This window comes from Plasmodium relictum (genome assembly GCF_900005765.1).
Source record: "Plasmodium relictum strain SGS1 genome assembly, contig: PRELSG_99_v1_1, whole genome shotgun sequence".
In the NCBI taxonomy this organism is placed as follows: Eukaryota; Apicomplexa; class Aconoidasida; order Haemosporida; family Plasmodiidae; genus Plasmodium; species Plasmodium relictum.
In genome coordinates this window covers 1650-19612 of record NW_021628767.1, presented here as the reverse complement: position 1 = coordinate 19612, position 17963 = coordinate 1650, and the positions used below count along the sequence as shown (strand labels likewise).

The window sequence follows — 17963 nt, the reverse complement described above, 5'->3', positions numbered from 1 at the left end:
TATATATATATATATATATATATATATATATATATATATATATATATTTATCTTTTTATGATATAATTTTGCCGTTTTTTTTTTTAAATTAAAAAGATTTATCTAGATTTTAATTATAAAAAATAAATCACACTAAAAGTATATTAAAAATAGTTTTTTATTTAAAAAATTTATTTTTTATTTTATAAATATAGAATTTAAATATGATATATTTTATAAGATCAAATGGTGATTTAAGGAAATATATTTTGGATTCAAATAGTATTATCACGAAAAGTTACCCCACAAATTCATATATAGATAAAAGAAAAACAGCTAAAAAGAAGATCAACATTATTCCCATTTGCTTAAAACTTTTAACTGTGTTATTCCTTGGACTTTCATGTTTTTTTTTGGAAGTAATATAGCATTCACATTAAAATTATTCTTATTCTTATAAGAAGATAATTATTTAAATCAACATTATATTGATATAAATATATTTTTTTATGTTTTAATTTGCGAATATTATTTTAGTGTTTATTCAAAAAGGAAAACATACAAATTTCTGTGCCGAAATTCAACAAAGATCATTTAAGGACTCTAGCAGAGAAAGAATCTGAGAATATAAATAAACTTGAATATACGAAGGATTCAAGTAGTACTATCACGAACAGTTACCCCATAAATTCACATATAAATAAAGGAAAAACAGATAAAATGAATAGCAACACGACTCTCATTTACTTAAAACTTTTTACTGTGTTATTTCTTGGATTTTCATATTTTTTTTTGGAAGTAATATAGCATTCACATTAAAATTATTCTTATTCTTATAAGAAGATAATTATTTAAATTAACATTATATTGATATAAATATATTTTTTTTTGTTTTAATTTGCGAATTTTATTTTAGCGTTTATTAAAAAAGGAAAACATGCAAATTTCTGTATCTAAATTCAACAAAAATCATTTAAAAACTCTAGCAGAGAAAGAATCTGAGAATATAAATAAACTTGAATATGTGAATGAACTATATAAAAAATTTAAAGAAGATTTTAAAAAGACTGCAGTTTCATTAATAAGGAATGTATTAGAAAATTGGGAAGATATGTGTTATATTAATGATGTGAGACTTTCTATATATGGAAGAAAATGGGAACAAGAAAAATTCGAGTATTTGTTTAGTGAAATACTTAAAGATATAAAAGATATACATAATAAAATTTCCGAAGAATATAGGATATTTAAAAAAAGTTATCATACTGATAAAGAATACTTAACTTTTTTCAAAAAGAAAAATAAGGATTTAAACCAATTTAAAAAAAGACAATATGAATGGACTAATAAATATGAAGAAAAGTGTAGAAAAGAGTGGAAATATCTAGAAAGATTACGTAATAAAAAAAAATCATGTAACCCAGAAAGCTCATGTAATCAAGATAATCCACGCAATTTAAAAAGTTTACATAATCCTAAGACTTGTCCTTTAAAAAAATTATTTCAAAAAAAATAATATAGAAAGTTAAGGAGTATAATGTGAGATATAAAATAATTGATTCATTAAATTGAGTGTTCATAAATTTTATAATGAATCCAGACTTTAATTCATTTTCTAATAATTATAATTATGTAATATTTATTATACATTGATTATTAAATAGTAATATCGAACTATTTTAAATTGGATCAATAAGGAATATAATATAAATAATATTTTATTTATGCATGTATTATATATAAGGAAAATATATATATTAGAATGATGACTTATTAAATGTCTGCTTAATGACTTTGCTAGAGTATTGACTTATTAAATAGCTGTTTAATGAATTTTATAGAGTATTAAACAAACTAATTAATAAAGAGCATATATAACTAAGTATACGTTTTTAAATATATATATATATATTTGTTTTTATTCTAAATACAATGGTTTCTTATGATGCATAATATTTAATTTTAATTAAATTTTACTGCATCTTTTAATAATTATGTTAAACTGTTATAAAGGAGTTTATATTTACTAAAAAATTAATTTTTTTATTTTATATAAAAACACACACAAAATTTATAACAAATAACAAAAATTGAGCTCTAATTCATTCAATGTTATTTCCAAATATACACATTGAATATAGTATTATCATTATATTTTTTAAGTTTTTACGTAAGTAAAAATTAATTCTCTTTTTAATTCGAAAAATGTCAAATGACAAAAAAAAAAAATAAATTTTTTTTTTTTTTAATTACAAAGATATATATACAATAAAAATAAACAAAACAAAAAAAATAGCTTTATATATTTTTTTTTTTTTGAACTAGCGTCAGTGCATGGATGACTTGTACATATACGACTAATAAAATAAATATACTATAAAAGGTTAATAGAATCTTTTATTAACCATGTACATACTTTTATAAACTAAGTATAGAGAAACAACTTAATAAAGAACATGCATAGACATGTCTATTGATTTTAATTATTTTAAAAATATATTTATGCTACTAATACATAAACCTTAAAGATGTAGTTTGCATAACTTAGCAATTATTGTTTTAGATGAATTTCTCTATTTTAATAAAGATATACCTTCGTTTTTATTAAAAATTTAAATCCTGATTAAAATTATTGATCATGTAAAATGATTAATCAAAACAAACAAACAAATTTAAATTATAGTCTTTAACGGTCTTTTAAATATAAAAAAGAAAAGTAAAAATTAAATATTATTAAAAATAAAATCCTTTTTGTTTTTCTTTAAATTTTTAATTTAATTTTTGTATTTCTGATTTATTAATTGGTCATTTAATGACTTTGCTAGAGTATTAAACAAACAAATTAATAAAGAGCATTGTATAACTAAATATACTCTTATATATATATTAGTTTTTTAATTATTATAAATGAGTTTTTATTTACAAAGAATTACTTATTCTTTTAATTAAAAACATACAGATAAACTATAATAATTAATAAAGTCAAAATTTTATTATATTCAATGTTATTTCAAAATATACATTGAATAATACATAAACATTTTTAACTCTTTAAATTTTAATAAGTTAACATTTCTTCTTTTAATTTCTAAAACACTAAAAAAAATTAAAACATAACATAATAAAAATAATTTCGACCAACCAAAAAAAAAAATATTTAAAATTTTTTTTTTTTTTAAATTACAAAGAAGTATATAAATAAAAATAAACAAACAAAAAAAAATAACTTTATTTTTTTTTTTTTTTTTTATTATTATTAACTAGCGTCAGTGCATGGCTAACTTGTACGTACACAAGTAGTAAACTAACTTAGTGTACTACAAAAGGTTAATAACTAATTTTATTAACCAATTTCTTAAAAATTAATTCTATTTGATAACAAAAACATTACAGAAAAAAAATCTCCATTAAATCTTTCATCAAAAAAAAAAATTAAAAATTTAATTTAACCGTAACAATACATACTTTAAAAAAAAATGGTCATAACCTTCTTTTTTATCCTTTTTTAAAACTAGTGAATGCAATGACTAACTCGATATATTATGTATGAATAACTGTTACTCTATAAAAGGTTAATAATGTCTTTTATTAGTCACTAATTGATATATTTTTTTTGAACCAGTGTTCAATAAATAATACTAACGATCATTTTAAGCACTTAATAAAACTATTTATAATATATCTAAAAAATTAGTTGTGTATACAAGTTATTTGAGAAAATGTCTTAATATCCAATTAAAAAGAAATTCTTTTATTTTTCTTTTTAACAGCACTGATTTTTTTGGAGAATGGTTTTTTTTAATATATATAGTAGTTAATAAAAGTATGTATATGGTTAATAAAATTAGTTATTAACCTTTTGTAGTACACTAAGTTAGTTTACTACTTGTGTACGTACAAGTTAGCCATGCACTGACGCTAATTAATAAAAAGGAAAAAAAAAAAAAAAATAAAGTTATTTTTTTTTTGTTTGTTTATTTTTATTTATATACTTCTTTGTAATTAAAAAAAAAAAAAAAAATTAAATATATTTTTTTTTTTTTTTTGGTTGTTTAAATTATTTTATGTTATGTTATGTTTTAATTTTTTTTTTAGTGTTTTAAAAATTAAAAGAAGAAATGTTAACTTATTAAAACTTAAGAGATAAAAGAAATGTTTATGTATTATTCAATGTATATTTTGAAATAACATTGAATATAATAAAATTTTGACTTTAATAATTATTATAGTTTATCTGTATGTTTTTAATTAAAAGAATAAATAATTCTTTGTAAATAAAAACTCGTTTATAATAATTAAAAACTAATATATATATAAACGTATATTTAGTTATACAATGCTCTTTATTAATTTGTTTGTTTAATACTCTAGCAAAGTCATTAAATGACCAATTAATAAATCAGTATATTAACTTTTTGTATACAACAACTAGCTAAAATAACAATGAAGAAATTTAGTTTCGCACACTGATTTATTAATTGTCTGCTTAATGACTTTTCTAGAGTATTAAACGAACAAATTAATAAAGAGCATGTATAACTAAGTATATGTATATATATATATATATATATATATTCGTTTTTATTATATATATATAGTTTTCTTATGATGCATACTATTTAATCTGAGTTAAATTTTATTTCCTCTTTTAATAGACCCATTAATTGTTATAAATGAGTTTTTATTTACAAATAATTAGTTATTCTTTTAATTAAAAACATACAAACTATAACAATTAATAAAGTCAAAATTTTATTATATTCAATGTTATTTAAAAATATGCATTAAATATTACATAAACATAATTCTTTTATCTCTTAAGTTTTAATAAGTAAACATTAATTCTTTATTTAATTCCAATAACAAAAACGTTGACAACACAATGAAAAAAATAATTTCAACAATAAAAAAAAAATATTTTAATAAAAAAAAAAATAAATTATTTTTAATTTATATTTTTTTTTTAATTACAAAGATGTATATATTTATAAAAAGACAAACAAAAAAGAATAACTTTATTTTTTTTTTTTTAACTAGCGTCAGTGCATGGCTAACTTTTACGTATACAAGTAGTAAATTAGCTTAGTGTACTACAAAAGGTTAATAACAAATTTTATTAACCACACACAATGTTATTAATACCAATCATGTGTTTTTAGATAAATTAAAAAAAAAAAAAAAAAAATTCTTTAAATTATTTTTTTTTAACATTTTAGTTTTAGTAAAGAAAGATATTATTTTTAATCTTTTTTTTTTAATTAATTTTTTTTGGGGAGAAAAAATGAAAAAATTTGATTTATTAATTGGATATTCAAAGACTTGGATAAAAGTAATGAATATCCAGTTAATAAAGAGCAAGTTTTAGGACTCCTTTATAATTTTGTATTATAAATTCTATGTATAATACAAAATTAATTAAATCACTTTAAGAAAAATAAAAATCTATAAAAGTTAAATAAGAATAAAGACAATTTACTTGCTATTCTTTTCTTTTTCAATCTCTCTCCAAAAAAAAAATATAAAAAAAAATTGTTGTAAAAATAAAAAAAAAAACATAATATAATCATAACCAAGATATTTTTTAAATAAAAAACAGTAATTGGACACACTAAGTTGGTCAAGGTTCTAGTATCTTGACTTTTTGCATGCAATGTACTCTCAGAGAAGATATAATTATTTAAGCTTTAAAAGTTCATTTGATATTATGAAATTAACTACGAACGTGTAGATAAGTTTTATTAAGATAAACCTTAAACTGTATATATTAATTAAAGGCAATGAATTTATTCATTAACCAAAGTTTGAAGAATATATAAACTTAGGTAAAAGGCATCATCTTTAATCAAAGATATTATGTATGTATGTTTATATAAGATATTTAATACATGTTAAGTATATGTTAACTATTGAATACTTTATAAAATTTTAAATAATTAAACACTTAATCATCTTTATGCAACTTCACTAAAAAGGAAAAGTATAAACAGATAAAAATATTAAATTATAAAAATGTTCTTTATTACATTGTTTATTCAATGCCTTAGCAAAGTCATTAAATGGACAATTAATAAATCAGATATATAAAAATTCAAATAAAGATAAAATAAACAAAAATTAATTACAAAGATATATAAAAATAAAAAAAACAAAAAAATATAACTATATATTTTTTTTTTTTAAGTAGCGCCAGTACATGACTGACTTGTATTTTCCTAACAGGTAAACTGATTTTATGCATCACAAAAAATCAATAACATCCTTTATTAACTAATACTCTAACAAAGTCATTAAACAGGCAATTAATGAATCAAAATTTCAAACAGAAAAATTAATAACGTCTTTTATTTATCTAATATCTTATATATGCAAATAATACATATTTATTTATTATTAATTCCTAATGTTATTTAAAATATCTTAATAATATCATTTATTGGTTAATCTTTAAAAAAATTTAAGACAACTTATATTTTTCACATACATCTTCACATTTTTTTAAAACCATGAAGTAAAAATAATATTACATTTTTGTTTAATAATCCTTTTTTTCCAGAACTAAAGTATGTGCTTTTTGACTTAATTAATTCTTTATTTAATAAATGCACCAGACTTTTAAAGACGCTTAACTTTCTTGCATTTTTCCACATGGCTACTACTGATCGATTTATACCAATACTGCTAATATACAGATTATTAAAAAAATGGCTTTTTTTGTAAATATTAAAAAAATTTGGCATTAAATCTCTAGATTTATCCCCTGAAATACCTCTAAATTTACCAAAGAGTAACTTTACGCTTTTTGACTAGTAGCTTATTTTATTTTACAAGAGGTTAATAACAATTTTTTTATTAACCAACACTATACTAGGATTTATAATATTGTATTATATCATTTTTTTAACCATTTTAATTATTTTTATCTTCTATTCCTCCTTCATCTTCGCCCTTTTTCGTTGGCCTTTCTAGTTTATTTTGTTTATTCCATTTCTTTAAAATATTTCTTTGTTTTTCTTGCCACTTTCTCTGAACTGTTTGAGTTTTTAACATAGGATTTATTATTTCTTCTTTTATTTTATCCGTTGTTTTTATCATGTGCTTCATTTCCTCTTCCCAATCCAACTTTAATTCTTGATACCAATCCTCTTGTTTCCAACACTCCCATTGTTCTTTCTTCTTTTCTATAATAAAATTCATTTGTCTCTCTTTTTCTACTTCATCTACTTCCTTATTTCCCGTTTCTTGTTCATATAATCTTTCATTTTCTTTATTTTTTTCTATATATGATCTAAGAAAATCATATCTCATAGACTCTAATTCTTCTTTCTTACACTGATCTAATACTGCCATATGTATATCTATGCACATATGAGATATTAACGTTTTCTTCTTTGTTTTCTTTTCTACTCTTCCTTTATTATTACTTCTCTTTTATTCTTATCCGAATTTTTTTTTTTTTCTTTTATGTTCTCTTCGTTTTCTTTTATTATGCACTGATTTTCTTCCTTCTCGTATTCTCCTAGAAACTTATTAAACCACATTTCCTTGTTATATCTCATAAATACTTCTTTTTGTTTCTCAATCCATTTTTTCCATAATTCTTTTTCTCTTTCTATCTCATTTGCTCTATCCATGACTTCTATTTTGTTTATTGTTTTTATATGTATTTGTTCCTCCTTTTTCCATTCTTCCTTCAAATTAATAAACCATTCTTTCTTTTTCCATTTTTCCAACATTCTTTTTTGTCTTTTTATCCATTTCTCCGATAAAATCTTTTGTTTTTCTAATGCTACATTACTGCTTTCTTCTTCTCCTTTCGTTATGACTTCTTTGTCTATTGTACCTTCAATTGATCCCTTATTTTTTAACCATTCATTCAAGCAAATTTCTAAAAATTCTTCTCTGTTTAATTCCCATTCCTCCTGTTTGCAGTCCTCTATTATTAGCATTTGTATTTCTATCATAGTTTTCCACTTCAACTTTTAATGTCATACAACTCTTTTTCTTTTCTTCTTCTACATGCTCTTCCATATGTTTTATCTTTTTTTCTTTTTTTTTTCTTTCTTTTTCACCTTTTCTATTTATTTCCTCTTTTTGTTTTTCTTGTAAATATTTTAGTTTTTCTCTTCCCTTTTCAATTTCATCTTCTTTTATATTTTTTTCTATTATACTAATTTCATCTGCTTCTTTTCTAATGACTTCTTTGTTGTACTTATCCATAAGCATTATAAAGGGTTCATTTTTATTTTCATTCTTTAACTTCTTACGCATTTCTTCCCAATGTTTCTTCCATATAATCATTTGCTTTCGTAACATAGGATTTTCAATTATTTCTTCATTATCTCCTGATAAGTTCTCTTTATTTAATTTTTCCATATATACCTTTTCTTTGTTTTTCCATTCTTGCTTTAATTCAATAAAATATTTTTCTTTCTTCATTTTTTCTAACTCATTTTTTTTTTTTTCCAGTGTAATATCTTTTATTATTTCTTCTTCTATTTCTAAAATTTCTGTTATTTCATCTGAATTATTCTGCATTTTCAACTCTTCTATGCATGTTTTCAGAAATTCTTTTTTGTTTAATATCCACTCTTCTTTTTTCCATTCATTTAATACCATCATGTGTATCTCTATCTTTAATCTCGATACTAATTCATTTTTGTTTGAATACTTAAATGCTTTATCCTTTTCCTCTATATCTATTATTATTTTTTCTCTATCTATTGTTTCCATATTTTTTTTCATTTCTTCTTCTGTTGCATATTCTACTAACTGTTTTAACAATTCTTCTTCATCAAAAATATGTAACCTATTTTGCTTTTGTATCCATTTCTTCCATATTATTTTTTGTCTCTCTAGCATAGGGTTAATTGTTCCCTTTTTTGTGCCTTTCATCATCTCTTCTTTTTCTATTAATTCTATAGATTTATTTATCTCCTTTTTTCATTCTTTTTTCAAATTTTTAAACCACGGTTCCTTTTTCCATTTTTCTATCAACTTACTATTCCATTCTGTCCATATTTTCCATAAAGGCTTTTCTTCCAAAAAAATACTAGTAATTTTTTCTTGATCTGTTTCCCATATCATATTACTGTTAATTACACTCGGATGCATACTTTCTTCTCTGAATTCTTCTAGACAAATGCTTAGAAATTCTCCTCTATTCAATTCACACTCCTCTTTTTGACACTCTTCTAACATCATCATATGTACCTCAATTACAGCCTTCCATTTCCACTTTTTCCTTGTTGCTACAATATTTCTTTTTGTTTCTATATATCTTTCATTATGTTCTTCTTCTTTTTCTTTTCTTTCTCTTTTTTCTTTATTTTCATTTTTTTTTAATTCTTCTTCCTCATATCTTTCATTTGCATTAATTTCTTTTTCTAATATAATTTCACATATAAAGTTATTTGTCTTATTACATGCTTCAAGGTTTTTCCTATTACTTTGTGATTTTTCATAAGGAAATCCTAGAGGCCTTGATACCCTATATATTTGTAATTTTTTCTTTTTTTTCTGTTTTTTTTTTTTCTTTGATTTTCGGTTACCAAGCCATGGTCCAATAGGAGTACACTATTATATTAATATAAATTTATAAAATAAATAAAATATATTTTTTTTATTCTAATTTTATTTTAAGTAAAATAAAAAAACAGTGAATACAGAATTATTTGTACATTTGTATGATAATTTGGTCTTACTTTATATAAAAAGATCAAAAGGATAAGAATTCCAAAAAATGATCCAAATCCAATTGAAATAGGAATAATAGCAGGTGTAGTTATAACAGTAGATGTAGTTACTGTAGGCTTAACTGTGACAGAATAAGTTGGGGATATATTTTTATTATCAATATTTTGAATAGGTGAAGACAAAGTAGGTAAAATGTTAGTTGTACTATTTAACGTATTATTATTTGTGTAACCTACAGTCATATTAAAGCTATCATTACGATTAGACAAAATAGAAGCATTGGAAGTAGGAATAATAGTAGTAGGTGTAGATACAGGAGCTGATGTAGACACTGATATATTTGCAGAAGTTGATGCAAATATAGGTGAAATATCCTGAGAAGATGAGGGTGTAAATTTAGGTGCACTCAAAGGTAGGGGTTTGTGATTATGTGTATCCGTGCTTGTGGCTGTAGATATTGTAGGCTTGAGGACAGTGGTACTTAAATTGTTAGAAATTGAAAAAGCTTCAGTCTTTCTATTTCTATTACTTATACTCGATTGAATATGACTTAAACATTTATCACTCTTGCTATTTTTTTTCCCATTTTTATCACTTTTTTTTTTTGTGTAATTACTAGAGGTTCTGTTACATGGGTGTCCGGGCTTCTCTTTTATTTTGTCAATTATGTGCGCTTCAATTTGAGACCATTCGTCACTACATTTGTATATAGACTCTCCTTGAGTATCTAGTAATTTACATTTTTCATCTATAAACTCTTGTTTTTTTTCATCTGCATAGGTATTGAATTTTTCACAAATTTTTCTTCTTTTATCAGGATCTTTTTCTATATGAGCATCATTAAGTTGAAAATCAATTTCACTAGTAACATCTCTCTTCTAGATGTCATAATCAAATATACATGTTGAAGCATTTCTAGTTTTTCTTTTCCTGAATTCTTTTTTAGCATTCATTCAATCCTGAATTGTAATTATGCATATGTATATTATTTAGTTTAAATAAATAATTTAATAAAATAAATATATGTATTCATAAAATCCCTCAAATATGAATTGTATGCTATATTAAAAAAATACTATAGCATTAAAATTATGTCAATAAAAATGATAATATTAGTAAAAAAATGTAAAATTATTTTTCTTTTTGTATAGAATTATTTTAAAATTTTTACATTTAAATTAGATAAATTTGTAAATGTATTAGTTTTTTTACTGGTTATAATATCATTAATTATACTAACAGATTTTATATTAAATTGTTATATTTTCTAAATGCAACTATTTCATAATAAAAAGTTGTATATAATTTATTTTTCATGGTAATTTACAATAGTGAAATTATATTTAGGTGAAATTAATATTTCTTAGAAGAAAATAAAATAATAATTTAAATTAATTACATATTATATAAAATAAAAATTAACAAAATAGTAAGGAAAAAAAATTATTTTAGAAAATTATCATATAAAAATCTATTTTATTTCTTTTTTGTTACTTTATACTTACTGAATAAACTACTTTTAATACAAATATATAAATTATGGTTTTTGTGAGAATTTAATATTTTTTTCTCATTTTCTATTTTTTCACGAATAATTTTTTGACTAAATATGTTTATATATGATCAAAGAAAAATATTTTTTTGTGAAATAGATATTTTTTTTTAGAAACATTAAATTAAATTATTTTAATTTCGTTAGTTTAATTTGCCTTTTATAATGACATATCTGGAATTAAGGATTTTGAATTTAAATATATAAATTTAAGTTTAATTTTAAAAAGTACTGTAAAAAAAATTATATAATTCATAATGATTTTTTTTTTTTTAACTATTTAATGGTTAATTATTTCTATAGTTATTAATTTATTTTCATTACTTTATTTCGAAAAATATTCTCTAATCTTTATTTCTATATTATATAATCTTCCCTCTATTTTCTATCATAATTTTGTGATAAATTTTTCATTTTTAGAATATTCAAATTCTTAAATCATAAAACATGTTTTTTTAATTGTCAATATAATTTTATATATGCATAAATTAGAAAAGCATTGAATGCAAAATATTTTGAAATATGAAATTTTTTTAAAATAACAATAAATTAATAAAATTAAAAAAGGAGGAAAAAGAAAAGAAAGAAATTTTATATTTTGAATAAAAAAAAAAAATATAGTTGCATGCTACATATTAGCAGTAATACATAGAAAAACTACAGATATTATTCCAATTGAGCTAGAAAAAAAGAAAAAACAATTTTAAGATGCTTCTTTTTTTCATAGTTATAATTTTTATTAAGATGTATAGCAAAAAGAATCTTATAAAAAATTCAAATTTATTTGTTTTTTATTTGACTTATTTGTGTTTTTAAATAATAAATAATAGTATCACTTCATTTAAAAAAAAAAATGATAAAATAATAATTTATATATTTTTTTAAATATATATTTGTTTTAATGCTTTTTAAAATATGGAAAATATTTAATTTAATTTAATTCGGAGTATGCTTTTATATTTTAAATGCTTTACTACTTTTCATAAGTGATTATGTATTTTTTTAGCAAAAAATGAAAGGAATAAAGAGAAAAAAATAAAAAAAATAATGACATTTTAGTTTTATGTAAGTATTACTTCTCTATTATAATTAAGTTTCTGATGATATATTTTAAGTTCTTATTTAATTGATTCACTTTTATTAAATTTCTGTTTAGTTCATATTTTAGGGGGGGTTTCTTTTTATATTTTACTTTATATTATTTGAATGCTATTTTTTTTTTTTTTTTTGTTCTTTTAATTTTTTTTCTACTATTTTTTACTTAAAATTATTTGTTAATAATATAAAATGGAAAGTAAAGAAATGTATATTTTATATACGGTTAATAAACATTATCATTTTGTTTATTTTAAATATTTAAAAATTTGAAATTACATAAAGTATATATAAAACTGATTTATTAATTGGATGCTTAATGACTTTGCTAGAGTATTAAACAAATCAATAAAGAGAATGTATAAATAAACATATGTTTTTAAATATATATATACTTGTTTTTATTATATATATAATGGTTTTTTGTGATGCATACTATTTAATTTGAATTAAATTTTACAGCACCTTTTAATAAATATGTTAAATTGTTATAAAGGAGTTTTTATTTACAAAGAATAAGTATATTCTTTTAATTAAAAATATACACACTTAATTTATAACAAATGACAAAAATTAAACTCTAATTTATTTATTTCCATTAAAAAAAAATATAAATTTAATATTACATAAACATTATATTTTTATTGATTAAGTTTTTATTTAGGTAAAAATTAATTATCTAATTAAATAATTTTGAATAAATGTTGATCTCTAAAAAAAAAAATTAAAAAAAAATAATTTAATTTTTTTTATTTTTTCTGTCGGTTAACGTTTGTTCGAATTAAAAGGAGAATTAATTTTTTGTTGCGTGAAAAACTTGATGAAAAAGTATAATATTTATGTTATATTCAAGTATATTTTGAAATAACATTGAACAAATTAGAGTTTTTACTTTTGTTAATTGTTATAAATTGTATGTATGTTTTTAATTAAAAGAATATACTTATTCTTTGTAAATAAAAACTTCTTTATAACAGTTTAGTATGTTGATTTATTAATTGCCCTCTTAATGACTTTTCTAAAGTATTAAACAAACAAATTAATAAAGAGCATGTATAACTAAATATACATTTATATATATATATTAGTTTTTATTATATATATATAATGTTTTCTTATGATGAATAATATTTAATCGGAATTTAAATTTTACTGCATCTTTTAATACATCTATTAATTGTTATAAATAAGTTTTTATTTACAAAGAACTAGTATCTTCTTTTAATTAAAAACATACAAGCAAATTATAACAATTGACAAAAGTCAAAACTTGAATTTATTCAATGTTATTTTAAAAAAATATACATTGAATATAACATAAACATTATTCGTTTTATATCTTATGTTTCTATAAGTAACAAGAATTAATTCTCTTTTTAATTCGAACAAATGTCAACCAACAATCCCAAAAAAAAAAAAATAATTTTAATTTTTTTTTTTTTTTAATTACAAAAATGTATATAAATAAAATAAACAGGCAAAAAAAAAAAAATAACTTTATATTTTTTTTTTTTTTAAACTAGCGTCAGTGCATGGCTAACTTATACGTACACTAGTAGTAAACTAGCTTAGTGTACTACAAAAATTATAATATCCTCTGTTACTCAGTCAGTGCATGGGTACTTGTATATACACATACAGTAACCTAGCATATTGTACTAAAACAGGTTAATAATAACCTTTATTAACCAGAAGTATAGAAGACGATTAGTAGAAGTTAATGGAAAAGTGGTAAATATATTACTAGATTCAGGGGCAAATGTGAGTACTATATCAACTCACACTGCAAAAGAACTATATACAGAAACTGATTTAACAATTCCACTTTTTTCAATTAGAGGATTATTTGTTAGTAATAATGCAAGAAAATATAAAAAGGTTGTATTAAAAATGCTATCTAATGGAAGAGCCATTAAAATAAGATTTGTAATCATAGAGGAAAATAAACCTCTAATTTTACTTAGCATTACGATCATTAAACAATTAGGACTTAATATTCAAGAAAAATATGAAAAGAATGCATATGTTATGGAAGTAGTTAGTAAAATATGTTATTAACCTTTTGTAGTACACTAAGCTAGTTTACTAGTCATGTACATACAAGTTAGCCATGCACTGATGCTATATAAAAACAAAAAAAAAAAAAATTTATTTTTTTTTGTTTGTTTATTTTTATATATATACATTTTTTGTAATTTAAAAAAAAAAAAATTAAATTATTTTTTTTTTATTATTCAATTTTTTCTTTTTTTTTTTTTTTGTTTGTTTGTTTTTGGAATTAAATAATGATTTATTAATTGCTTCCTTATTGACTTTGCTAGAGTATTAAAAAAAAAAAATTAATAAAGAGCATTTATAACTGAGTTAAATTTTATTGCCTCTTTTAATAGACTTATTAACTGTCACAAATGAGTTTTTATTTACAAAGAATTACTTATTCTTTTAATTAAAAACATACAAACTATAAAATTAATAAAGCCAAAACTTTATATTATTCAATATTATTTCAAAAATATACATTGAATATAACATAAACATTATTCTTTTATCTCTTAAGTTTTAATAAGTAAAAATTAATTCTTTATCTAATTTTTAAAAACACAAGTGTCAACAAAAACACAACAAAAAAAAAATAATTAAAATTTTTTTTTTAATTACGAAGATTTATATAAATAAAAATAAAAAAAAATAGCTTTATATATGTTTTTTTTTTTAAATCTATCGTCAGTGCATGTCTAACTTGTATATACACAACTAGTAAACTAACTTAATGTGCTATAAAAGGTTAATAGTATCTTTTATTAACCACAAGTTCATTATCTTAATTTAAAAATTCACACAAATTATTAAGCTATAAAAAAATACAAAAATAAAATTTTAAGTTGTCCACTGACATATCAAAATATTCAAATCAAATATAACACAAACATTATACTTTTTGTTTCTTTTAATTAATAAAAAGTATTCTTATAGTTTTATACATTAATTTTTATATAAGTAAAAATTAATTCTCCCTTTCTTCAAAAAATTCTACTGAAATAAGTGTAGCCATATATATATATGCATATTTTTCTCTTTTTCTTAACTAACATCGATATATGTGACACACTAGTGCTTTCGTACTTTCCTAACTAGTAACCTAATTTTGTATATTATAAAAGGCTAATAAACATCTTTTATTAACTAGTAAGGTAATTTACTTACAACAAATAATATATTTAATTTAAAGTTATTTAACTGTTTTTAATAACGTAAAATTTTAATATAACAAAAAAATATATACTTATTTTTTTGTGAAATTATAAGCTTAATTATACTTTTACTTCAAAATATAATTAAACCTCATATCTAACGATATAAGTCAAATTTCTTGTAAAAAAAAATTATTTTATATTTTTTTTTCTTAAATATTCTTAAAATTAAATAAAAAAAAATTATTATAAATTTATATATATATATATATATATAGTGCCAGTACATCAATTACTAATTACTTGTTCAATGACTTTGCTAGAGTATTAGGAAAATAAATTAATAAAAAGCATATATAACTAAATATATCGACTTTTAGTTTACATATACTTATTTTTATTATATATATATATATATAACCTTTAATTTAAACGAAACAATTATGTATTGCCTAACATACGTATTTTTACTTTTACACGCATAAAATTAAGTTATAACAAATAATAAAAATTAAACTCTACGTTATTCAATGTTATTTCAAAATATACAAATCGAATATAACACAAACTTTATCTGCTCATGCAATAATTTTTATTTAAGTAAAAATTAATTATTTTTTCTATTCAAGCGACAACAAAAAAAAAAAAATTTTTTTTATTATTAAATAACTATAAACATATATATATAAGTAAAATAAACAAAAACAAATATTGCTATATATATACATATCTTTTTTTTTTTTTAACCAATTTCAGTGCATGCCCAATATCTTCCTTATTAGTAATCTAACTTTATGCAATATAAAAGATTAGCAACACTTTTGTTAACCAATATATGAATAGATTTATTTTCCTGATTGAAAAGATGACTTTTATCATTATAAGGGTTAATAATATTTTATATTATTAACTAGTTCTTTAAAAAGTAATAGGATAATTAATAAATAAATTAAAAATTCATTAACATATAGTATACACACCATACTAGGTTTTATAATATTGTAATATCCCATTTTTTTAAATCGTTTTCATCATTTTTGTCTTTTATTGTTTCTTCATCTTTGTTCTTCATAGACCTTTCATTTTTATTTTGTTTATTCCATTTCTTTAAAATATTCCTTTGCCTCTCTTGCCACTGTTTCTCAATTATTTGTGTTTCCAGCATTGGATTTATTACTTTTTCTCTTATATTATCTGTTATTTCTTTCATATGTATCATTTCCTTTTTCCAATTCAACTTCAACTCCTGAAACCACTCCTCTTTTTTCCAACACTCCCATTTTTCTTTATTCTTCTCTATCATAATATTCATTTCTCTTTCTTTTTCTAATTCATCTATTTTCTTATTTCCCATTTCTTGTTCAAGAAATCCTTCATGCTTTTTCTTTTGTTCTATGTATGATTTAAGAAACTCATCTGTCATGGACTCTATCTCTTCCTTTTTACACTGGTCTAATACCATCATATGTATCTCTGCACACATATTAGATATTAATCTTTCTTTTTTTATCTTCTCATTTACATCTTTCCTTATGCCTACTATTGCTACTTCTCTTATCTCAATTTCTAAGTTTTTTTTTTTTCCTTCTACATTCTTCCCGTTTTCATCTTTTATAAATTCATGTTCTTCCTTTTCGTATTCTTCTAACAATTTTTTAAACCATCCCTCCCTATAATAATCCATAAATGTCTCCCTCTGTCTCTGTAACCATTTCTTCCATATTTCTTTTCTCTTCTCTAATATGGGATCATTCTCTATTTTATCTTGTCTATCCATGACTTCTAATTTATCTTTTGTTTCTGCATACATATTTTCCTCCTTTCTCCATTCTTCTTTCAAATTTTTAAACCATTCTTCCTTTTCCCATTTTTCCAATAGCCTTATTTTTCTTTCTGTCCATTTCTTTGATAGCATCTTCTGCTTTTCTAATTCTACATTACTTTTTTCTTTTTCTTTTCTTAATATGACTTCTTTGTCCATTATATTTTCAATTATTTCCTCGTTTTTTAACCATTCATTCAAGCAGATTTCTAAAAATTCTACTCTATTTAATTCCCACTCCTCTTTTTTACAATCCTGCATTATCATCATATGTATTTCTATTATAGTTTTTCTCTTCGGCTTCCTTCTTAATGTCATATAATTACTCTTTTTTCTTACTTCTATCTTTCCTTCCATATGTTTCATTTTTTTTTCTTTTTTTTTTTCCTCTTCAATTTCATCTTCTTTTATATTTTGTTCTGCTTTATTAATTTTATCTATTTCTTTTATATTGGTTTCTTTTTTCTTTAATTCTTCCATCAATTTTATAAAGCACTCTTTCTTATTTTCATCCTCTAGCTTTTTACGTATCTCTTCCCAATGTTTCTTCCATATAATCTTTTGCTTTTGTAACATGGGATTTTTAATTCTTTCTTCATTAACTCCTAATAAGATTTCTTTATTTACTTCT

General features: G+C 20.8%; 1 protein-coding gene and 2 pseudogenes across 3 annotated transcripts in view; 1 reads left to right on the top strand and 2 right to left on the bottom strand.

The window, feature by feature from the left end:
* Window positions 1-203: 203 nt before the first annotated feature.
* On the top strand, window positions 204-1495 carry PRELSG_9900300 (Plasmodium exported protein, unknown function; the record flags this gene model as incomplete). The annotated part of the gene is made up of 3 exons (XM_028677345.1): window positions 204-398; window positions 517-777; window positions 896-1495. The coding sequence occupies 3 exons, from the start codon at window positions 204-206 to the stop codon at window positions 1493-1495; spliced, it is 1056 nt and encodes a 351-aa protein (XP_028531313.1).
* A 5390-nt stretch (window positions 1496-6885) lies between these two features.
* On the bottom strand, window positions 6886-10550 carry PRELSG_9900200 (annotated as a pseudogene). Its single transcript is given in 4 exon segments — window positions 6886-7381; window positions 7384-7898; window positions 7900-9552; window positions 9681-10550. Coding segments are annotated over 4 exon segments (3534 nt in total).
* A 5951-nt stretch (window positions 10551-16501) lies between these two features.
* PRELSG_9900100 overlaps window positions 16502-17963 on the bottom strand; it is a pseudogene marked incomplete at its 5' end in the record, with an annotated part of 3109 nt that continues 1647 nt past the window's right edge. The window contains one exon of the mRNA in view: window positions 16502-17962. Coding sequence covers window positions 16502-17962 — 1461 coding nt within the window. The remainder of the gene's footprint in view (window position 17963) is intronic.